Source organism: Anser cygnoides, chromosome Z, assembly GCF_040182565.1.
Source record: "Anser cygnoides isolate HZ-2024a breed goose chromosome Z, Taihu_goose_T2T_genome, whole genome shotgun sequence".
Classification (NCBI taxonomy): Eukaryota; Metazoa; Chordata; class Aves; order Anseriformes; family Anatidae; genus Anser; species Anser cygnoides.
This window is the reverse complement of record NC_089912.1, coordinates 19,734,392-19,759,455: the sequence shown is the minus strand read 5'-3', so window position 1 is coordinate 19,759,455 and position 25,064 is coordinate 19,734,392. Positions and strand designations below refer to the sequence as shown.

At 38.2% G+C, this 25,064-nt stretch overlaps 1 protein-coding gene across 1 annotated transcript in view; it reads right to left on the bottom strand.

Moving 5' to 3' along the window:
• The window catches only part of HSD17B4 (hydroxysteroid 17-beta dehydrogenase 4), a 64,596-nt gene that overhangs the window by 37,823 nt on the left and 1,709 nt on the right, over positions 1-25,064 (bottom strand). The window contains exons 2-12 of the mRNA XM_048055076.2: positions 24,101-24,154; positions 20,115-20,222; positions 19,544-19,603; positions 18,510-18,531; positions 18,361-18,407; positions 17,510-17,594; positions 14,953-15,140; positions 12,068-12,159; positions 11,439-11,463; positions 9,658-9,786; positions 19-125 (exon numbers count right to left, since the gene is read on the bottom strand). Of these exons, the coding sequence (XP_047911033.2) occupies positions 19-125; positions 9,658-9,786; positions 11,439-11,463; positions 12,068-12,159; positions 14,953-15,140; positions 17,510-17,594; positions 18,361-18,407; positions 18,510-18,531; positions 19,544-19,603; positions 20,115-20,222; positions 24,101-24,154 (917 nt within the window). The remainder of the gene's footprint in view (positions 1-18; positions 126-9,657; positions 9,787-11,438; positions 11,464-12,067; positions 12,160-14,952; positions 15,141-17,509; positions 17,595-18,360; positions 18,408-18,509; positions 18,532-19,543; positions 19,604-20,114; positions 20,223-24,100; positions 24,155-25,064) is intronic.

Genomic DNA, 25,064 nt, shown 5'->3' with positions numbered 1-25,064 from the left:
TTAGACAGAGGTACTCACTGTATCAAGAGATGAAGAGACCACTGATCCAGAGCTTGTGGAATTCATAGATATGCTCCCTTGAGACTCTATCTGACTTAGAGCATCATTCAATACACTTATGGACTCTAGAAAGAGCAATTGAAAAATATTACATGAAAATAGCTGTAAATAAGACACTCCAATTAGACAGAAAACAAACGTGCCAGCAAATCACAGAATCACAGAATTGTAGGGGTTGGAAGGGACCTCGAAAGATCATCGGGTCCAACCCCCCTGCCAAAGCAGGTTCCTTACAGCAGGTTGCCCAGGTAGGCGTCCAGACGGGCCTTGAATATCTCCAGAGAGGGAGACTCCACAACCTCCCTGGGCAGCCTGATCCAGTGCTCCGTCACCCTCACCGTGAAGAAGTTCTTCCTCATGTTGGTGCGGAACTTCCTGTGCTCTATCTTATGGCCATTACCCCTTGTCCTGTCCCCACAAACCACTGAAAAAAGGTTGGCCAAATCCCTCTGTCTCCCACACCTCAGGTATTTATACACATTGATGAGATCCCCTCTCAGTCTTCTTTTCTCCAGGCTGAACAGACCCAGGTCTCTCAGCCTTTCTTCACAGGGAAGATGCTCCAGGCCCCGTATCATCTTTGTGGCCCTGCGCTGGACTCTTTCCAGGAGACCCCTGTCTTTTTTGTACCAGGGAGACCAGAACTGAGATATAGCCCAGAAATGAGATATAGCTTCTCAATTTATTTTTAAACACAGTAAGTAAACCTGTGCAAACTGAGCATAATGCTGCTTCCTTACAGGCATCTATGTAATAGCTGCTAAGTGGTCTCTATAACTGTGTTGTGGTTTAACTTTGGCAGGCAGCTAAGTATCACACAGCTAGCTGCTCGTTCACTCCCCCAACAGTGGAACAGGAGAGAATCAGAAAGGTAAAAGTATAAGAATTCATTGGCTGAGATAAAGACAGTTCACTAGATAAAACAAAAACTGCACGTGCCAGCAAAGCAAAATAACTGATTAATTCACTGCTTCCCATGGCAAGCACCCATTCAGCAATGGTTACTTGGGAAGAAAATGCCATCCCTCTGAACAACCTTCTCTCCTCCTCTCCCCCCAGCTTTTATTGCTGAGCATAACCTCATTTGACATAGAACATCCCTTTAGCCAGCCTGGGCCAGCTGTCCTGGCTGTGTCCCCTCCCATCTCCTGGTGCAACCCCTGCCTCCTCATTGGCAGGGCAACAAGAGAAGCAGAAAAGTTTTTCTGTGCTACCACTGCTCAACAAAAAACGAAATATTTGTGTGTTATCACCACTGATTTCTTAAAAATCCAAAACACAGCAACATATGAGCCTCTATGATGAAAACTAACTCTGTCCCAACTAAGACCAGGACAACTTGCTCCATCAGCTTCAAGTAATCAACTACGACACCTACTTAATTCCAGTGCCTGAAACACCACCACTGTTCAAGCCAAGAGGAATATCAGTAAATACTTTTGTTGTAACTCCCTGAACAACAATATTAAGGAGAAGATACTGAGCATTGTTTTTTCAACTGTTTCAGCAGGGAGTATCTGAAAATTAGTACTGCTTCTCTTACCTTTAAAATTATTTGCTATACAAGTAACATCTCCTGATGGCTACTCTCTTTCATAAATCACAGTACACAGAAAAACCCACACACTCAAGCTGAGGAACCGAGGCTTGGACCTTCTGTAATCCCAAGATTACAAAAAAGATGATGCATGGATGAGATACAGAACTCATTTCTAGTAAAGGCTGACCATCAAGAGTAGCTTGCTGCTCAAAGCTCAGTGTGCTAAAATCAGTATTTAATGTTCTTGTATTTGAAAGAAGTAGAGAGTTGGTCAAGAAGTGGTAAGAAACACACATAGGAGAAGTGTTTAAATCAGATGAAGACAAAATCATTATTCAACCACGTTTACCTTGGAGCTACTCTCCTGAATTTCAAAACTCCTGTACTCATATTGACTTGCACTGTCTGTCAGGTTAGCATCAAGTCACTCTATTGCGTGGTACTACCCTAAATACCCTGCTGGCTGAATATCCTCTTAAATAATCTTAATGTTGTAAGCTATTCCTTGCTTCCCAGACTCACTGCCAGAACCATAATAATGGTTTATTTGTAGCCCAAATCTCATGAAGAAAAAGACCCATCTATCAAACAAACACAGTTGTCTCCATCACTGCTAAAGATAAGCTACAACTTTGGGTACAAGCACTGTCATAACATGACGTGAGGCCTTAAGTTTATGTAATGTGAAAGTGTGGAAAATAAGAGCTGTAATTTGTGAGAACCCTTTAACAAGGATTCTCTTTCATCATTCATGAAATGAAGGAAAAGCAATAATGAGTTGCTGGGTGAAACAACACACTGTTTCTACCTTTCTTGCATAGACAGAGTAAAGGCTTTTACATTGCTTTAAAATCCTGAAGGGAAAATACAGCTTTGATTCCCAAGTAAAACCAAACATTTCACCAACTTTTCAGGTCCACAATCCATTTCCATGCAGCAACATACATACCACTCTTAATGGTGAAATCTCAAAACAAGACTACCAACATATATTTCCCACGCAATGACATACACTAAGACTAACAGTACTAGAGCAAATGGTAATTTAAACATGGTGTAGAATACTAAAATCTCCTTTTCAAAGAGTGTTTCTTCTAAAACGTACAACAGTGAGTGAATTCACAACTGAGCAAATTCTCAGTTGGTCAAGTAGTTAGTGTCTGGGTAAACATTAAGGTGATATGTTGGGGTTAACCTTTAACATCAAAGGTTCCTTCAAAACCATTATTTTCTTTTATTTAAACTCGGCCTTACTGCTTTATTTGTAACAAGCAACAGTACTTGAACTTGAACTAGTCATACCAGAATCCTTTAGTTAGATGTTTACTGAGTTTCAAGGTATATGTGGAAAAAGCTGTCTTTTAAGATGACATGTTCTTTCAAGAACAACGGAGTTTATTTCTAAAGACAAAGACATTAACAGCATGAGATATGCCTATGGCTCTAGGCCCAAGTTTTTTGAGAGGTTTTGGGAGAAAAAATGTTATGCTTTATGTTTCAGAGAGGTATCAGTAGAAAGTATATGTTATACTTAATGGTAGTTCTCATTCTTTAATATCAAAAACTACCTTTAAGAAGACGCCCCTCTGGACTGCTTGAAAAATTTAAGCAAACCAACAGAACGTCACTAAACATAGGCAGTAAAGGAAAGCTTGTTTGCTTTTTTGTTTGCCTTTTTTTTTTTTTAAGGGGGAATATTTTTTTTCCCCTGAATTACTATATTACACAACTTTTCCCGTCAAGAAGCCCACCTATATTACTTTCATCTTTCAGGGACTGCTAGAGTAGCACGCCATTGATGTGACTCAACATACTGATTCATCTCAGTCTTCGTTGGCCTTCTGCTGCCTGGAATAATAAGCTGGACTAGCACCTATAGCATTAGGTTTACAGTGAAATTCTAGCAGTTGATCAGATATTGATCCTTTGTGTTAGGCAGAGTTACACCTTAAAAGTAAATCAGGTTATTGCATTAAGAAGTACAAAGGTTGTGATCAAGTACATTGTTATGAGCTAACAGCTTGCCAGAAAAGATTACAAACACGCTGATAAGTGTTGTTTATACACCGTTAAAGATGTTTTCAGTAGTCTTCACTTTGTGTACTGAAGTAAAAGAGGGAAGAAGGAAGCGCACAGTGGTACATTATCATGAAGTTTCAGTCAGCTAAACGTGTGAGGATGTCTGAAATTGTCATCACCTACTTGTGAAACCTCAATTTCTACTTTTTAATATATGACTTGGCAAGCTGAGTGTGGTCCTTTAAAGATTCAAGAAATAGTTTGACAGGAATACTTTTGTCAGAAAAAAAAGCAGGAAACCTTTTCATTAATATCACTATTTTTAACATAAATTATTTTATTAGTTGTTATTCCATTACTGAACTCCGAAACCTTCAATGTCCACTACCACAGCATGACCTGCTCTTACAGAGCAAATGATTAGCAGACATCAGGAAAAGATTAACCTGAAGAGCAAAGGTTGAAAATTGTTATGGCAAAGCCTAGCTTTTTCCAGAAGTATTCCTCTCACTTTCTAGTGAGTTGCCTACGAATCATAACCCTTAATTACAGAGGAATAAGAACCAGTGTTTAAAATCTTTTCAAATGTGTATGACAGAAACAGAAGTTGAAGCTGGAATAGTTTCCTTCTTGTATGCAAAATACTTCTTTATATATACATCCAAAGATATACATACATCCACATCTATGTGTTTTACATTCATTTGCTCTATACCAGAGAATGACCTTTGAAACTCACAAAAAGTCATCCAGCGAGAATATTCAAGCTGTTTTCTGCACCTAGGCAGCTTTTAAGAAAATCAAATATTCATATATACATAAAAACAAGATACTAGATTTAACTGAAACTGGCTCATATTTTTACAATAGAGGTTGAAATTGAAGAAATGAGCGACCAAGAAATTGCCTCATACGGGTGGCAGAGAACACAAAAATTCATTGCCACACCGTTTTCAGTAATTTACCAACAGTCCTGGCTATTCAGGGAGGCCCCAGCTGACTGGAGGTTAGCTAATGTGACATCAATCTACCAGAAGGGCAGGACGGAGGATCCAGGCAACAACAGCACTGGCAGTCTGACCTTGGCATTAGGGAAGGTTATGGAGCAGATCATCTTGAATGTCATGATCCAGCACGCGTGGGACAATTGAGTGATCAGATGCAGCCAGCACGGGTTTATGGAAGGCTTGTCCTGCTTGACTAACCTGATCTCCTTCCATGACAAGATAACTCACTTATCAGATGAGGGAAAAACTGTGGATGTTTTCTACCTGTAAAGTGTTTGACACTGTTTCCCACAGTATTGCCCTGGAGAATCTGGCTGCTCATGGCTTGGACAGGTGCAGAGTTTGCTGGGTGAAGAACAAGCTGAATGGTCAGGCCCAAAGAGCCCTAGTGAAGGGAGTTCAATCCAGTTGGCAACCGGTCACCAGTGGTGTATTGCAGCCCTCAGTCTTAGAGCCAGTTTTGTTTAACGTTTTTATCAGTCATCAGGATGACTGGACTGAGTGCACCCTCAGTAAGTTTGCAAGCAACACCAAGTTGGGCAGGAGTGTTGATCTGCTTGAGGGTAGGAAGGCTCTGCAGAGGGATCTGGGTAGGCAGGATCAATTGGACGAATCCAATCACATGGCTTCCAACAAGGCTAAGTGCCAGGTCCTGCACTTGGGTCGTAACAACCCCATGCAGTGGTATTGGCTTGGGAAAGAGTGGGAAAGTTGCCTAGCAGAAAATGACCCAGAGGTGCTGGTTGACAGCCAGCTGAACATGAGCCAGCAGCGTGTCCATGTGGTCAGAAAAGCCAAGGGCATCCTGGCCTGCACCAGAAGTAGCACAGCCAGCAGGACTAGGGAAGCAACTGTCCCCTTGTACACAGCACTGGTGAGACCACACCTCAAACACTGTGTTCAGTTTTGGGTCCCACACTAAAAAGAAGCACATTTAGTTGCTCAAGCATATACAGAGAAGGGCAATGAAGCTGGTGAAGAGACAAGAAAATGAGATATATGAGGAGTGGCTGAAAGAACTGAGGCTGTTCAGTCTGGACAGTAAAACAGTAAGACCTCATCACTCTCTACAAGCACCCAAAAGGAGGCTTCCCGTTTCTCAGGTGTCAAGTGATAGGATGTGAGGAAATGGTCCCAAGCCACATAAGGGGAAATTTAGTTTGGACGTTTCAAAGATTTTCTTCATGGAGAGAATGGCCAAGCACTGGAACTTGCTGCCCAGGCAAGCGGTGGAGTTCTCATCCCTGAAGGTTTTTAAGAGGCACAGCTATAATGGAATATGGTTTAGTGACGGGACACAGTAGGTCAGGTTGATGGTTGGATTTCATGATCTTGAAGGTCTTTCCCAACCTAGATAATTCTATCATTCTATAATTCTATGTGAACACGAGAGCACGTAGTGCTTTGTGGGGGCAAGGGCTACCAGATCTAGCTCTGTGAGAGGTAATAGAAGGAACCAGCACAACACTGCGCAGTGTAACATGCAACTGTGACCGGCTGTACATGACCACACATTCAGAAGTTTCTGTATCACATCTAATTCTGTCTTTCTGCTTATGCACATTGGTCCAGGACCTCTCAGTATCTCAAAACATGGAATCATGTTACCTTGACAAATTTGTCAGCGGGCTAGAGACAGCTGCAAATGAGACTGATCAATCCTTTTATAGTACAAGCTAAGCCAGTCACAATTTTGCAATTCTTGCTGCCTAAGAGTGTTGGTTGCAGTGGCTTGGCTGACGTACAGGAAGGTAGAAAGTCACTGTAACTTGATTCTGTGTCCTAATCCTAAGACTCTGATTACGCTCTGCTTATTGTCTTGAAAGACTTCTAGCTTGTTCTGAAATAGTAGAATATAAGCTAAAACTATGATTTCAGTATAAACATTATTAAGAAAATAACATCATCTAAATTAGGAAAAATCCCTAACACAAGTTATTGCAGATTCACTGCTGCCTCAGAGGCAATGGCATTTTCACCTTGGATTAAATAGATGGTTACCTTTCCATACTGGTAAAGGAAATGTAGAAGAATACATAACAGCAAAATTGAATCTTCCATTTCTTCAACTTCCTAAGGCAAGACATCATGTAGGGATTGTGCAAGTAATTGTATCTTTTGCTAGTTAACAAGACTGTACCTGAAACTGTTTGGGAGTACAAAGGAACTGCCAGAACTTCTCCAAGCACATTAAGTATTAAGCCTATAAAGCTTAAAGAAGAGCTACAAAGAACAAACAAAGACGCTTAAGGCATTAAAAGCAAAGTGCAAAGACAGGCATGGTCAGTTACATCATGTCAACTTTTGGGGTAAGAGGAGGCAAAGACCACTGCACAATCAGCAGCTGCTCTAGAAAAAGATGTTGGTTAACTACCAAGGAAGTTCACTTTACTACTGCGCCCCTTATTATGAAAACTAAAAAACAAAGAGCTACTGAATCAACAATGAACTGCTAAGTCTAGTGACAATTAGCTATTCCCTATTAGTTTTACAGAGCTCAAGCCCTGTAAAAATCGTATGCTGGTACACAAGAGTTTTTTAGCTTGATTCACTTTACATCCTGAGAGAACAAACTAACTCTAGAAATTGAAGAAGTGCTTAAACTCAAAAAAAGGTGGAAAAGGAAGTTCCTATTTTTACTTAAGCTGGTTTTAAGGAAAATAATCCAATCATTTTGCTTCTTAAAAGACCACTACTGTAACAGGAAGATGAGACAGCATTTCCATTTAGCATTCATTATTTGTATACCACCAGCAAAACTCCCTCAGCTGAAATACACAATTAGGAAATACACAATTAGGAACATACACCAAATGAGTGTTTTGCTAGAAAGGATTCTAGATGCATGATACATTACATGCTGAGCCTTTCATTTAAGAGAATGACTTCACCCTTTGTTTGCAAAAAAAAGAGAATTCTATGTTAAAAAAATAAATCCAAGTAATTTATATATAGTTGCTACAACTGTAGATATTATCTTTCGAAACAAAACCAAAACACATAATGCTCCTAGTTTTTGCAAAATGCAATGAATGAGATTGAAAGCGCTCTTGCCAGCATGTCCACATTATGAATCAAGATTAACATCTCTGATTATTCGATTTTTACAGTATATTACAGGCAAATACTTTATCTAATTAGTATTTTTTCATTATAATTACACATAATGGTTAGTACATGATTGCTTTTCCCAGCAAATTACTTAAATTAATGAAATCTTCTGGGAGTGTTTTAACTTGCAGATACTAGGCATTGTAGCATTCCATTTTTAAGGCAAGTACTCTAATTAGTTTCCCTTATTTAAGGCTTGAATGCCTTCAAGCAATAAAATTGAAATATTGACAGTACGAAAAACTTTTAGTATAGAACTGAAAAATTAAATCTATTCAGACAACGTCTCCAGCATTTTGCTCTACCTTTTTGATAATTCTTATATACATGGAATTAACACAAAATATTTCATTCATTCTAGCAGCACCTCTGGCTTGATGTCAGTGAAATCACAATATTGTATTTAGTCTAACTTCATAACAAAACAGAAGCTAATGCATGTACACTGCATGGGAGACTCAGACTAACAATGTTTACCATTGTAAGAAAACACAGAAACCTGTTATGTTATACTGTAAGCATAACTACTTCAGGAGTCCAAAATCTTGTCCTTTTTTTTTTTTTAAACTCCAGATAGCATCAAGAGGAAGATGCTGTCTATCATATACAGTGCTTAAGTTGAAGCAAAAGAAATTCCCACCCACAACTATTTCTCTACATTTGTTTTTGCCTGCAACTAATAAAAATTACATATTATATGTGACAGGTTGGAAAACAGATCAGAAGACAAAGCTGGAATTCCTTTTTTTTTTAAAAAAAAAATACCATTCCACAGAGGGAAGAACATTTATAAACTCAAATACACTTGGAAATGGGACTTCTGCAAAGGAAGATCAGTGAAAACTATCAGTAAGTTGAGAGTGAACTAGTGTATTGCTGGTTACATTCCTCCACCAAGATCCAAGGTAAAGGACCGCCTCCTATTCTGGTTTTGTTTCAGGCAGCTAGAAAACATATCCCTAAAGTTTTAATACAATCCCCTAGCAGATTTTAAGACCAACATTGTAAACATCTACTGAGCTTCCTAGCAATCTAAAAATCTCTGAAATTCAATTGGCGTTGTACATACAGATACCTCTTTCTCCCCATACACGTATACAAAGTCATTTCCTAATTTGACAAATACTCAATTATTGGCCTAGATAACCACATTGTATAATAATAAAAAAAACCATCAGGGATACTAAGCACACGTAACATATTAATGAACAGTAAAGGTAAATAACATCTTGAGAAGTCTCTGTAAGCAGTCATAGAAAAAATAAACCATACAAACTAAACTATGGCAACTATTAACTAGAGACAGATAAGACAGACAAGAAAGACAATGCTTGGAATATGAAAGGGAAGCAAGTATGATATCAGGAAAGATAAGTGTCATTTTGGAAAAAAAAAAACTATCAGGAAGGAACAAAGGGAAAGAAAGAAAGCATTCAAAGACACAATCATCTTGGTCACTAGCAAAGGGGCTGACGTTGTCCAAAAAGGCACTTTGCTGTTTATACCAAATGACTTCTTAACCAGAAGAACTTTTCGGTATGGAAAAGGCTAACAGAAACCAAGATCCCAGGACTAAAAAGAATATATAACCTCTCTATTACACTGCTACTATCTGTATTTGTGTCTAATCAAACAACACACTGCCTGTAATCTGGCTGCAGTACACAGTGACGGTAACATCACCTCACTAGAAAACTGACTCTTAAGATGGCTGTCTTAATTCTACAGATAAAAACACGTAAGTTGCCTTTAAAAGATCTAACTGTACTGAAATAGTAAATGATTAACATATTTACAAAAGAACTAATTGGCTCTGTAGACTATTTATTAGAAGTAAAGTTTTAGCAAGTGTCTGTTAAGAAAATATTTTCTTCAAAGTTTTTTTGCCCCGACTTTCTACATTATTACAGTCTGTTTTACCTTGGATGCTTCTGGGTTTGCTGGCATTATCAAAGTCACAGACTTTCTCCCACTTATCTCTCACTGCTTCAGGAGTCATTGGCTCATCCTTTCCTCTGACAATAGCACCCAAGGATCGCTCCCAGCGCACTAATTAATAGAACAGAAATGGGAGACATTGAACAGAGTTCAAGCTGTCTGTCACGGCAAGAAACAAACAAAAAGAACATTTAATTTCTTTAGAGCACTTTTCATCTAGGCCACTACTTTCAAGACTGTGGAAGAGAGGAAAGGTTAAATGCACTCCAATCTAACTCACCCATACAATGTAGAGCTGGACTAAAAGGACTCACTGGTTTTCACTAGCATTTAGAAAAGTAATAGCACTAGTTGTAAATTTCATTAAAGCCAAAAACAGATTGCTTTTTTGGAAATATTACTTCAGTTTTCAGATTTTGTCTAGTGAAATGTTGTAGCTACTATGCACCTACAGACATTCTTTTCTGATATGATTTTGGCTACTGCTAGTTAGGGACTATACAGAAACTATACGGAAAATGTGAAAACGATGTGTTATCTATGTTAGAATGTTTATACCAGTAGTCAGCATCTCTAAATGGTCCCTGCAGTCATATTTCAATACTGCCATTTGAGAGAAACTGTTAAAGCTAACATGAAATCAGCTCTGGGTGGATATAGGTTCCCTAGGCTGCAATTAATCCTTAAACTGTCGTGTTGTTTTTGCTTGTAGTTATCAATACACAATGAATAAACCTCACTAATAACCTGCTTTCATTTTAGGGACAGGAACAGGAGCCACTATTATGATAAAGGATGGTATTTACTTTTGATCAGGGATGAGGAGAAGCCAGAGACTTTTCGCTGCATCAAAAGTCAGCTCCTTGTGGAGGGCAGCAAGAGGTTTGGTGCCCCAACTTTTTCAATCTATTTAATACAGAAAAAGCTATTCCACTGCCATCAAAACATCCACAGTTAGTGAGAAATATACAAAATCCACTTTTTTGTTTGTTCTTCTTCTTTCCCCCAAGTGGACAAAACACATTTTGAAAAAAGGAAAAAGCACTTCTTGAATTAAATGGCCCTTCCAACTCACACTATTCATGTACACTGAAAAATCCCTGAACAGTTTAGGAAAATAATGTCAGTATTAGGGTCAACAAATGTCTTTAGGAAAGACATTTCACACACTAAATTAAGTTTTCCATCTGGTAAGCACTCAGAACTATCTGTGAGTTTTCTTTACTTGCATATTTAAGCCAGTTACTAGAGTCACTCAATATTTACCTGGCATAGCTACCAGTTATTAGAAGACAAATCACTTCCAACTGTTAATGTGTATCACTAGCATTTTTACAACAGTACAAACACAGGTGAAAAACATCTAAGACACAGCCTGTTTGCCAGTATGTGCTACTTTTATACCATGAAAAATGGAAGGAATCAAGAAGAGGCAGAAATGTACACTTAGGACCCAAAAAAAAAATTCTTCTTAACTTCAGCCATAGCTTTTGATCCAAGAATTAAAGACTAGTCAGGCACATTTCCAATTACTACTAATCAGCTCAAAGCATACAGAACACATTCTTAAGTTACCAGCTTCCTCCATGCATAGCAAAATTTGTAACTCGTACTTAAAATAAGCAATTCCCTGAGAATGCTAGATCTTTGCTTATTTTCTGTGCCTAAATTAAAATGTTTTAAGCAGAGGTTAACTGCAAAGTCTGCATACTTTTGCTGTCAATTCAAAAACCAAAATCCATCTTGCAATAAAATGTACTTACATTTTCCAATCCATCCAGCTCCCACCTGTCAAGAAGAAGAAAAATCATCCACTTACCATATTACTATGTGAACTTTTCATGAGGCAAGAAAACAAAAGTATACTTCAGAACCAAATCAACATAATAAAAATTTCTGAACTACCACTAATTGAATGTTAATAATGGAATGTGAGCAACAAAATTTTAAGAACATGATAACATCTTCCATCCAATTTATGAGCTAGCAATATGATGAAAGTACCTATGTGTTCCATAACTAATTCATCCTTCCTGCAAGTTGATTTCTGTGTTTGAATGATTTATAAAAACAAATTTCCTTTTGAAGTTGTTGCTTTGGTGTGTTTTCAAACATAATGTTACAATAAGAATTGTAACAATCAATCAGTATATCTGAGCACACACCAGAATTTGATAACTTTGCTGTTATCTGACATATCTGTCACAAACAGCACCACAAGGTAAATGTTTCTATCTGTGCTTCGAGTATGTGGTTTTTCCCATATTAATTCAGTTTCAGCAAAAAAAAAAAAATGTTAAGACTGCAGAGGCTAAAGCAAATTACCAGTTTACAGCTGGGACAGGGAAAAAGGGGGGTGGCAGGAAGGAGCAGAAAAAAAAGAAAGAATTACCTCAAACAGACTGCCATTCTCCATACAGCTCTCGTGGCAAAGCCAAAGAACTAATGGAGCAACATACTCTGGCTTGAAAGCATCGATCAGATCTGGAATAAATTTGACGGGGAAAATCATAAATTAGAAATATGATATGATTTCATCAAACCTTGCTAAATTTCCGTCTTACTGGCAACCTGAAACAAGGGCAAGCCAGACAGACAAAAGCCTGACGGAGATGTATCTTGAGCAATTTCCCTTTCTATTTGTTATGGAGTTATAAATAAAAGCATGTGAAAAGAATTGCAGCTGATGAGTATCTGAGAAACATCATGTTTGTAAATATCAAGTTTTCTAAGTGATATATTGGGAAATATAAGCCCCTTTAAATTTATGTATCAATCGATTTCTTTGGATTTACATGGTCATCTGGCATGGAAGAAAATCTTAAAATGAAGAAATTGTCACAGACCAAAATTGGTTGTCTAGACAGCTCTTAGCATGCATTCTACACACTTTCTGAAAAGCATAATTGAATTTGTTTAGTTTCCTTTTCCAGCTTACAGAATATTTTTCTTTCAACAGTAATAGATACATAACTGTAGCTGAGCTAAAGGTCAGCCAGTGTTTTCAAATATACTCTCAGAGATAAGAGCTGGAAAAGTTTGGCATTACCCACACTTCTTTAACAGCAAAGCTGAAGTAACAAAAGTTTATTTTTAGAAGTTCTACAAAGGTAACAGGAAACAGAACTCTATTTAATATGGTTTTTAAGTGCATAAAAAAAGCTGTAGGGTTTTCTTAAGTATTGAATTTCATGCCACACACCATTTAGTTTCAAAAGTTAACACTAAGTGTCATCCCTAACGCTATTAATCCACTATTAAACAGAATTAAGTGGTAAAAGTTTTTTTAAAAAAGGAAAAAGATGCAAACTTTTGTACAACTCTAGCAAGAACAAAACTAAACAGACTAAGTTGAACATACACAACTGTTGCAATACTACAGCATAGTTGCTTGCAGACGTTTAAGGATGGATGTCCTGGTTCCAGTTAGGACAGAGTTAAGTAGCTCATAGTAGCTGGTAGGGTGCTATGTTTTGGATTAGGATGAGAAGAGCGCTGATAACATGCTGATGTTTTAATTGTTGCAGAGCAGTGTTTACACCACGCCAAGGACTTTTCGGCTTCTCGCTCTGTCCTGCCAGCGAGCAGGCTGGGGGTGCAGCAGGAGCTGGGAGGGGACAGACCCAGGACAGCTGACCCAAACTGGCCAAAGGGGTATTCCATACCATCTGACGTCATGCTAAACAATATATAGGGGTGGCTGGCCGGGGTGGGGGGCCGGCTGCTCGGGAATAGGCTGGGCATCGGTCAGCGGGTGGTGAGCAATTGCACTGTGCATCACTTGTTTTCTTACACATTATTATTGTTAATACTATTATCATTATCACTATTATTATTATTATTGTTATTATTATATTCCTTATATTCCTTATATTATTATATTCCTGTCTTAATAAACTGTCTTTATCTCAACTCACCGGCTTCACTTTCCCGTTTCTCTCCCCCATCCCAGAGAGGGAGGGGGGAGGGTAAGCGCACGGCTGTGTGGTGTTTAGCTGCCAGCCGGGTTAAACCACAACAATGGATGACAGGGAAGTACTGACTAAGCTTACAAGGATAATTTTACAAGACATACGAAAATATTTTTGAAGCACTGGAGTCTAAACCTTTTAAGAGTATTCAAAAAACAGGATAGGGAGAGAGGGAGCCAGGTATGGAATAAGCAATCAGAGCTGCAGTCATCTTATGTGGACGTAATGATCTCACTCTTCTTAAAATGACTGAGAAAGAAAATTAGGAGGCAGTTTTATCGCTTTATGTAAAAAGTCCCCAGGGAATTCCAGCTAGTGAAAACCTCTTTAAACTTCAAGAGCTCTGGGCTGCAGGCTTAACATATGTGATGCTTAGGTTAAGTGTAATAAATCCACAGCAATAACAACCTACAGAGATGTCAGATTTTCTGATCACTTGGGTTATTTAGACCTAAAGCAGGATGCTTTACATAGGATTTAACTAATGAAACAAAATCATCTATTCAATCTGTGTATAACTATACAAAATATATTACTCTTTGCTACGCTGTATGTCAGTCTGAAAAATGTAATGATTCTGCTAGCTTTGAACTTTCCCTGTCACTAGGCAAAAGAAGTAGGGCTGGGGGATGAAACAAGCTGACTGAAAGCAATTTCTTTTTACAGAGTTTTCTTGCTTTGACTCTTTTTTGATTCTCTGGTCATTTGCCAAACTAATTAGTCACTCTATTTACCCTAAATTTATACTTTACACACAGCTGTCTCTCATGACAAACTCTATAGTGACTTCTCAGTGCAACGCTCTATTAAAACTTGTTCAAGTACTCAAAGATTATTAGCTGTGCAATACAGAAAAACACACTAGGTAACTCAGTTCATTATTGTCTGCTGCTGATCATGAAACAAAGGAGTACACACACAACATGTTGTGTGAAAATGGTATTTGTAAATCAGACAATACTGGAAGTGCAGACACACTATGCACATACATCATTCTACATCTAACAGAACAAACAAGCATTTTTGACTACCTCAGGGAGGATCTTGGAAGAGACTGTAATTAAAAAGCCTTGCTACATGAAATTGCTTTTGCAAATTACAAAAATTGCTTTGTATCTTATAGCAGAAAATAAGGATTCCTTACAACAACCAACAAGTCAGTTGACAGTCCACAGACCAAAAGACAGTAGAATAATGAATTAGCAGTTTCTCAAGTGCAAAGGATTTGCATTTTCCAATAAGAAAGTTAGCTATGCTTCAGTCCACTGAAAAAAATGTCTGCACACATACACCTTAAATAATTCACCTTGTGGCATGACAGTCTGGGTCAGTCTGGATCCAGCAGTAGGAGCAATGGTGTTGCAGTGGATATTGTACTTCCGGCCTTCAATTGCAATTGTGTTTGAAAGACCCAAAAGGCCAAGTTTTGCAGCACTGTAGTTGGCCTGACCAAAGTTTCCATAAATTCCAGCAGCTGAGGAAGTCATAATTATCCTTAAGGGAAAAGAAAAAAGTTACATGACTTCAAGTTGTTTAATTCTTCACAACAGTATTTTACAACTTTGGCATTATATTTTCCATATTCTACCAAATGAAAGTGTGGAAATAAGAATCAAAGCACTATTTTGGGTAATAACTAGATGCCTTTTCAGTGTCTGACAGATGGAAAATATTGGACAAATCTTGAGGAGTTGTCATAGTAGCAGAAAACTAACAATGTCACGTGCCTTCCTGAGTTATACTGTGAAACAAGAATATACACTTCGTGACAAAATTATGGCGTAGAAGAATGTATTTTCTTTTCCTGCTCTAACTGCACTTCAAATGGCGATATTCTTATTAATAACAAATGACTTCAGCAGTCAGAAAAACTAACTTTATTGAAAATGACTTCACCTTTTTATCTACCTTGTAACATCCAAAAAAGCATTCTTATCGAATTCACAGAAAACTTCAAAGAATCCTAATGTGCATTAAATAAGCAAAAGAAGAAGATCACAAAGTCTTGCCCTTTGCTGTTCCCTAATATTAAGGCTGTGGAGATGACTGAACTGTTCACAAGACAGATCTAAAGTCACTGAAGTTTATAGCTGTTCTGAGGCAAGATAACACTGTGCTGCATGTCTTCTTATAAAAGAGAACCCAAAAGAAAAAAGTGTCTACACCTCCGCATTTAAAAGCCTTCAGTCCGAATCTACTAAAAGCACACTGCATATCTAGGATCAAAATCTATTTCATTTTTTATTTTCACTTGCCTCACTGGCAACAACCCACTGTTTTTAAGTGAAATAAAGAGATATGTTACAAGTACTGGCTCAATATCAGCAAGACAAAAAAAGTTACAAAATCCATACCAAACAGGAATTTTGCAGATGGCACACATCTGTACGTACACCGCAGAAGTACTCACTACCACTGTTACCTGAACAAATACCTAAAAGGAGCCCAGAGAAGTGCATCCTAAATGGTTGCAACTTCTAGACTTTTCCCATGTATTCTGTATGCTGATCTCTTCCCTCACCTTTCTACTTTAGTTCCCTGGAATGAGAATGAATGCTAGTTTGGTCACAGAATGATGAAGAAATTAATACAGTTTTTGGCATGTGGGCACTGCCGTTAAGATTAACATAATCCCATCAGTGTTTTGATAAATGCAACAAAAACAGAAAAAATAAAGATCTGAAGTCACTTCACCCTTTCAGCCAACATACAGAAACAAACTTAGCAGATACAATCATAGAATCATAAAGGTTGGAAAAGCCCTCCAAGTTCATCTGATCCAACCATCCCCCTACCACCAATGTCACCCACTAAACCATGTCCCTAAGCACCACATCCAACCTTTCATTGAACACACCCAGGGACGGTGACTCCACTACCTCCCTGGGCAACCTGTTCCAATGCCTGACTACTCTTTCTGAGAAGAAATGTCTCCTAATTTCCAACCTGAACCTCCCCTGGCACAACTTGAGGCCATTCCCTCTAGTCTTATCACTAGTTACCTGTGAGAAGAGGCTGACCCCTGGCTCCCCACACCTTCCTTTCAGGTAGCTGTAGAGGGCAATAAGGTCTTCCCTGAGCCTCCTCTTCTCCAGACTAAACAACCCCAGTTCCCTCAGCTGTTCCTCACAAGACTTGTGTTCCAGGCCCTTCAGCAGCTTTGCAGCGCTTCTCTGGACACGCTCCAGGGCCTCGATGTCCTTCTTGTAGTGAGGGGCCCAAACCTGAGCACAGTACTTGAGGCGCAGCCTCAACACAGCAGAATACAAGGGGTTAATCACCTCCCTGGTGCCTCTGGCTACTGTTCCTGATACAAGCAGAGATTTTGTCAGCCTTCCTGCCCCAAGCCTGTAGCACTGCATGGGGTTGTTGTGACCAAAGTGCAGGACCTGGGGAACACCACTGGTGACTGGTCACCAGCTGGATTTCACTCCATTCACCACCACTCTCTGGGCCTGGCAACCTGCCACAACTTCTAAGTCAAATACCTTTGCCCAAAGGGAAATAAGAAAACAAAGCCTTAAGACCCACAAGCAGAACTGTATGCACCTGTCATCTGAATAAAGAGCAGAAGAACCTCTCAGACTTGCAGTAACAGGCATGTAATACACATTTCTAGTGAGTAATAATGAAGTGTTATTTCTATAACCCTACAGCTCCTGACTGCGATATCTTCATGTTCGTGGACAGAACCTGTAAAAGTGGATGGGGTAGGAGGACAGAACTGAAAGTGCTTACACATCTGGACTGATTTTTGTTTAACCCCAGTGACAGTGAACGAAAAGGATGCAAAACTCCTCCTTTAACATAAAGACATGCATCAGTCTGTTATGTCTTACTGAAAAAAAATTTAAAATTTTTACCTGCCAAACTTCTGATTTTTCATATGATTCCATGCAGCTCGGGTGACAAGGAATGATCCCCTCAAATGAATTCTATGAATTATATCTAGGAACAAATTAATTGTAATTTAATATACCCAGGATTTTGTCTGCACATTTGAAATACAACATTTGTTTCTTCTTGACAAAAACCGCACTCTGTTCACATTCTGAAACTGTGACTAGAAAGGTTTGTTCTGTTTTCTTTTTTAAAGATCATTTTGAAGTGTTTGTCTGAACATATACTGACCATCCCTTCCTCCTTTTGGGATGGAGATCTGTATAGAATTTACAAGCATCCAAAACTCCTGCCCTTGAACAGAGTCAAGTAAGGCCTACAAAAGCTATACAATTTTTAAAGACGACTGCTCAACTAGTTTATCAGCACCTACCAACTCACTGGAGGTTGCCCGTGCTCTCTTCTGTCCCTTGGCACGTCAGTTTTCTTTCCTCTGTCCTTAGTTCTGGGTCTTTCAACCCTATTTAGCATTCAGTCAGCGCTGGTGCTAGGAATGCATTCTGCTCACAAAAACCATACTGTGTTTCTCACATGGCTCTTTTTTCTATTTCATTCCGTAACTAGGAAGGGCAACTAGGGCCTTTCTTTCCCTTGAGAAATTCACCCACCTACCATGCATTGCAGCACAGATCTGGTTTGCAAGCTGAACACATGGCAACTGAACACAAGCATGTTATAACTAAGCTCTCAAGGCAAAGATAATTCTCTGATCTGGCACAGACAGCCTTCCCCCTCTTTTCTTGCCTGAACAAATGGGAGGGATGTACCTTCCATGTTTCACAGATTAAGTTAATTTCAAAGTTTATCAACTCACCCCAATCTTCATCACTTATCCGAACAAAGGAACGGTCTCTTAGAATCCTGAAAAAACATCATCAGGAAAACCAAAATGGAAGATGAATAGTGTTTACTCAAAAGTAACATCCCACGATCATGCAGGAAAATATTTTCATGTTTACTTACCCAGCATTGTTTATAACAATATCTGAAAAGAGAAAAAAAAAAAAAGAAAAATACACTGACAAAATACAAGGTTACTTCCATTTTTCTCCTAGTCCTATAAAATACATATAGACAAACATAACACTGCACTCATACATTATTTTACTATTCTATACTATAGCTCCTTGTTCTGATTAGGCAAACTCTACCACTGGACAATAATTAAGACTAAATACCTGGGTACAGGCAAGTCTCAGCCTACTGACAGAACAAAGCCAGATAAAGAAGAAGCTGGGAAGTGATGGCTACCTGGGAACACAATACTTGCAGGACGCAGCCATCCTGCTGTTTTGCAGCTTGCTTTGTATTTCACTGCACTCCAGATTATGCAGTTCGTGCCACCATCTTTGTTGCAATAATCTCAAACAAAAAAGTTGGAAGCACTAGAGTTGTAGAGCCACTTAAAAACTTGAACCATAACCTTTTATCAAATTTTTAATTTGAATCTTCTTGGCTTTGATCACATATAATATTACCCATTTAAGCATAAAAAACTATGTAAATTTCACAGTTAAGGAGTGGCAATCATATGCAAAAGAGGACCTTTACTTGTTAGATGAAACAACTCATGCATGGCTGTTTGTTGCTGTTTTTCTTTTTTGTGTTTGAGCATTTTGATTTTCACATATGCAAAAGAGCTTCCCAAACATGTCAGAGCCTAACTCTCCAGCTCAATTATTTATCTTAATTTTATGCAATTAGTTATAATAATTGATGAGCTCTGTGCTTTGATACAAAAATTGTTAAACATTACATATGTACCAAAATTCTGCAGGGCAGAATCTTATATTAAGCTTTAAACTTCTGCTAAAAAGTAACAGGAGAGAAAAGCTGCCTATTCAGATTTAAAGCAGCATGTCCCCGCAATCTAATGAAATTGAGGGCTTGTGAGTACAGAGCAACTGCTGTCATGCCGTATTTCACACACTTGTTAACTACACTGTCTATAATGGTGCTGCACTTGCAAACAAGTAATAAGAATTAAGCAACTGTACCTATCCTCCCAAAAGCCTCAAGTGCTGACTTCACAAGCTTTTCACCATCTTCCACTGAATCTATAAGAAAAAAAGCATGAATTTAAGTAAATCCAACTGGATACATTAAACTTCAAGGACATTAATAGCTAATTCCACAAAGCTAAGAAAACATATTGTGTACAACCCCAACATAAAATAAATTTAGTCACCATTTACATATGGTCTAAAGCAAATTCCAGTCAGTAAGTCTAAATGCTGCAGTGTTTGGCACTGCAAGAAAAACAAGAAGCCAAACAAGTAAGAACAGTCCATTTGCATTTTGCCTCTGGTAACTGCAGCTGGACACTTCTTCAGTAATCCAATACTAAGACAGCATATGAAAGAAAAGGTTATTAATAGAAGAATATGAATTAGAAAACCCTTTATGAACTTGCTTCTAGCATCTCTGCCTTCTTGCTCCAACTTACCACCCACCTATTTAGTTTATATGATATTGGCAAGCTAGCAGTAGTCCTTTATTAACTTTCCATTTAAGATGCTCACTATAGCTAAAGATAAAGCATTAAAGTAGTCTGGAAGAATAACATACCATAATTGGGTACTGCTTTCCCTCCTTTTGCTCTGATTTCATTGACAACTTTGTCAGCAGCTGAGGAGCTCTTGCCATATCCCTTGAAGTCACCTCCAAGATCATTCACTGTGCATCACAAAGAAATAATTTTTTGATCGTTAATCTCAGACTTTCTTGTCTCTGGTTATCTCATTATCACACTAGAAGTTTTACGGAATATGAATAAAACCTCTTGCATCAGGATCCTACTGATAATTTCAGATGATTAGAGAAGATAAGTAGGTCATGTTATTGGTTTTAAAAAAAAACTAGTATGATATACACTATCATTAAAAAAAAATAATGTGAAACAACTTTGTATTTTCTCTCCACCATGCACACAGCTTATTTTCCTTGCGCCTCTAACTGTGTCATTGTATTTTAGAGATTGAGATTGCATACCAATTATAGGTGATTAATTCCAGTCTCGCGTCAAACTGCCAAAGCTACTGCATGAACTGTAAACAGGACTGGGAAGACCTTCTGCCTGTTTAACAGAGTAGCCAAAGCGTTACACGTAAACTTCGCTATAGAACAGATCAAGAGATCTGAACAAAGGGAGAAGAGCTGCCCTGGAACTTCAGATCCTGATTTTGTAGGGACAAGAGGGCCACCTGACACAGAGAGCTGCTTTGTTTGCAGACTGCTCTACATAATGGGGCACACGTCATTAACGGCAGCTGCACTGTACCAACACCATAGATTGCTGCATGTACATGTCTCGAAGCTTCACAGAATTCGTTAGAGGAAGAAAAAAAAACACACACATTAGATTTGGTCAAAGAACTTCAAAAAAATTAGATTTCAACAGGTTTAATACGAATTTTTAAAAAACCTGAAATTAATATGGATTGACATGATTTTCTTTTGCTATGGTGAACTCCAGCTTCATACCTTCCAAGTCCTCAAGCACCAGGCTATAGTGAAATTCAATTCTTGTAAGTCTGCTGTATCATCACAAAATACATGTCGTGCTTTGTTTTTTCTCCTTTTTAATTCTGCATATAAAGAGGAACGTGGCTTGCAGGACATGTGACAAAATCTTTCCCTATTACTCAAACCAAAAAGGTCTTATCTAGAATCCTATATTACGTTTTGTGTACAGTACTTCAGGCAAGATGTGGAAACACTGGAGAAAATCCAAGTGAGTGAAAGAGGATACCAAAGCCCAGAAGTCAGCCATGGAAAGAATTTATAAAAAAAAAAAGTGCATAACTTGAAGCAGAAAGAAAGAATTAATACAGAACATGCTAACATGGTCATGTACATTACAGAACTGATGCAAAAGGGAAAGGAAATAAAATCTCCAAGCTAAATAGAGCAATATCTAACATTCTAAACACACAGCCAGCACAATTCAAGTGAAGCATTAGGGAAATTTTCCAGGCGTAGTGAAGCATTAGAATAATCAAGGTGGGCAGACTGCTCAGTCTGCAACATCAAAGGTCTTTAACTTGACATTAAAGAAAAATCAGTTAGGATCAGGCAGGAATTCTAACCTGTCCTGGGGAAGAAGAGTAGATAATTTTGTTCTAAACATTTATAAAGAGACATTCAGTTAGTCTCATTAAGATATCATGACTCTAAAAAAGACATGGTTATGTATGTTTATCCTTCAATAGCAATGTTCTGAAAACAACTTTATTAGTTACTTGGGAAAATTTAGAGCCAGTGCAGGACCTTAGGGGTGAGTGCAAACACTAATACAATTGAAGCAAAAATGAGTACACTAGAACAGAGCTATTCTAAACTTAGAAAATGATAAAATAACTATGCAAGCGTAACAGAGGAATCAAAACAACAGATAAATAAATTTATCTTAAGGTCAAGCTTAATATTATGTAATTTTCAGTTAAAAGTACCCAGTACAAAAGAGCCAGAGACTGCAGAAGTTGTGACAGAGCATGGCTGTAACCCGAACTGTAGAGAATTCCTCCAAGGCTATGAGTGCATTATTAGCAAGTAGTGCAGAAAAGTGGAAGCAGATCTGTGGAGTGAAACAGTCCGTGTTGAACACCTGACATCCGCAGCACACCTTTTTTAAAAAACAAACCAGTTCACTACTATCTGTATGCTGGTGCTACAAACCAAAAAATCCATTTGGAACAACTTGTGCAAACTGCTAAATTTCATCTTCCAGTTTGGCTTCCAAAGGAACTACATTCCTGCACTTCAGTATCATCCCATCCCACAATGCAAATAAAAACACAGATAGACATACTCAAGAGAGATGCTTCAAAAGCATGTCTGTAATCAAACTGAAATAGCAACACAGAAAGGCCCGCAGATAGACTGAAAAGGAAAAAACAGTACGGCTGGACACAAGTCAGGATGCAAGATAGAAAGCACTCTCCTCCTGCTGCTTACAACTCCAGATGAGAAGCATGGAAGATACCAGACATGGCAAAAAATGTGACAGCAGGCAACCTCTAGGCTAAAGGAAAAGGGAGAGTTCCACTTGGTCACTCCAGTCAGTCCAACCAAGCTGACAGCAACTCACTCAACAGAAGGTTACACACAGACTGGGACTGAACAGAAAAAGCTCCTGTGCTGGGACCCCAGTGCTCTTCTGCAACTGTAGCATTTGCTCACGGATTTTATTCCTATCTTCCTTTCCCTAACTTTAAAAAAAAAAAGTTTTAAAGTGGCAATCATGGGTCTCGTATCTGCTTTGGTAAGACGGTCACAGAAGTTTACAGAAGTAACTTCTCAAATGCATGCAGTCAGAATCATAAGAGAACAGAATAAAAAGAAATAAATACAAACACGTAAAGGAAATAGAGGAATAGCAAAGCACTCCTCTATGAGCTGAAGAGGTACAGTTTCCAGAGGGAAACAAGAAGTTTCCCTTACAGACAGTCAATTCTTATCTTACTGATTTAGCTATTGTGCAATAAGGCCATGAGGGAAAGGGTATTAAGTATAGTCAGGCAACGTAATACATTCTCTTTCAGATCATCCCAGAAAATCAGAACAGTACTAACTACACAGAAACAACACAACTAAACGTTTTGGCTACTTTAGTGACCTAATGCTTGTTAAATAAGAACTTGAGGTAAGCACTCATATTCCCAGTAAATAAGGTACGTATCAAAAGTAGAAATTACCAGAAAAAAATATTTTTTTAAAGTTGGCTATACAAAGACTTCTCATTTTTAATCAAGAAAGGAAAATGAATAATTTTTTATGAAAGTTTGTAAATTGAGATTGGGATGTTTATTTGAAAGCTGCAGAAATCAGTGGGCAAGTTCTTGCCCATACTCAAGAAAGTCTGTTTAAGCATTTAATCTTGAACTCAGCAACAATACCTGAACAAATTCCCTCACAGGCAGTAAAATGGCACAGGCTCACTTCTGGAGAGTGCCCAAGAACATAGCTTAACCTTCAGAATTGTGACACAGCATATTGCAGAACTAAAGAAAGCTGAACCAAATAACTAAGAAACTATCAGAAATCCTCAACTGAGAGCTATATAGTACTGTCATTGATGGCCCTTGTGCGATGCTCTCCAAAAAGAAACAGTGCAGTGCACTTTCACTGTACTTTGTTTCCTGGGGGCTACTAATACCGCATTACATTCTGACATATTTACTCTCCTGGGAGAAGGCAGCAGAAGACACACATTCACATTTCTGAATGGTCATATTAGAAGTTTATGAACAGTACTCACATGAAATTATACCCTTTATCTACAACTCAAGCAAAAACTGGTATGTATGGACGAAATACAAGTCAGGGTGATTATCTGATTCAAACTGGTTTTTCAACGATAATAAGCCCTTGGACAATCTCAGGTAACTTGTTTCATAATAAAGCATAGAAGCAAAATTTAAATTGCACAAGATAAGACATAAAATTATTGTATAACAAAGGTTACTGTTGAAAAGGGCACCGATTGTTGAACAACAGCCATGTGAAAAGGTAAAGGTTAGTATCTCGATCAAGTTAGTTAAGATAAAACTTACCAACCACTGAAGCTCCTCTTTCAGCAAAAGCAAGTGCATAAGCTCTGCCCAAACCTAGTTTAAAAAAATAAAAAAAAAGTGTAAAAAGAGTTAAAACTTGATTTGTCTCCTGGAGCACAATTCTGAGAAGCTGGAAAAAAACTAAAATGCATGAAGAAAAATGCACCAAATCGACATAAAAATCCTGCAGGTTTTAAGTAAAATTCCATTTCCCCTTGGAGTTAAAGTTGCACAAAAGCAGATCAGCAGATAAATTCTTGACAGAATCTCCAGTCAAGAGAAAAAAAAATGCCCATGCTTACTTTTTGTTATTGCACTCAGGAGAACCATCAGGGAAAGCTACCTGCTGCTGTCTTTTTGTGTTTGTGACAGAAAAATATATTGGTAAAGCAGAAAATTTAATGTCTTGACACAACTTTGCAGGAGGGGATGTTTCAAGTTAATTAATTACATTCTAAGTGAATAAGGCACTTCCCTGGTTAAAGTTAGTCTTTAAGATTTGAAGAAACTTACAAACCAAAAAAAAAGTTTAACTGTGACTGAAGATGTAGTGACAAAAGTCCTCCAAGTATTTCGGTACAAAGGAATCACGTAATGCCACAGCTATCCAAACGCACACATAGTTTACCTACTGTAACAGCAGAATGTAATTTTTGCCTCACATACAAAAGCAAGACTATTGCACCTTTACTCTGATTTGAATTCTAAGTGTGTTAAACATTAGTTACTTGTAGTAACAAATCATTTACTCACAGGGATATTATCCACTGTATCAGTCAAAAATCATTATTGAAATCCACGATGAAGATTTCAAACTAAGACTTGAATGATCAAACACAAAATCAGAAAAAGGTTTCTCATGTATTTCTCAACAGTAGCTATGTGTCCCTCCCCAACACATTCAAAGCTGTTTCTCAAAGGAAAAAAAAAAGTCAGAACTGTTTAGAAACACACTAATCCCACA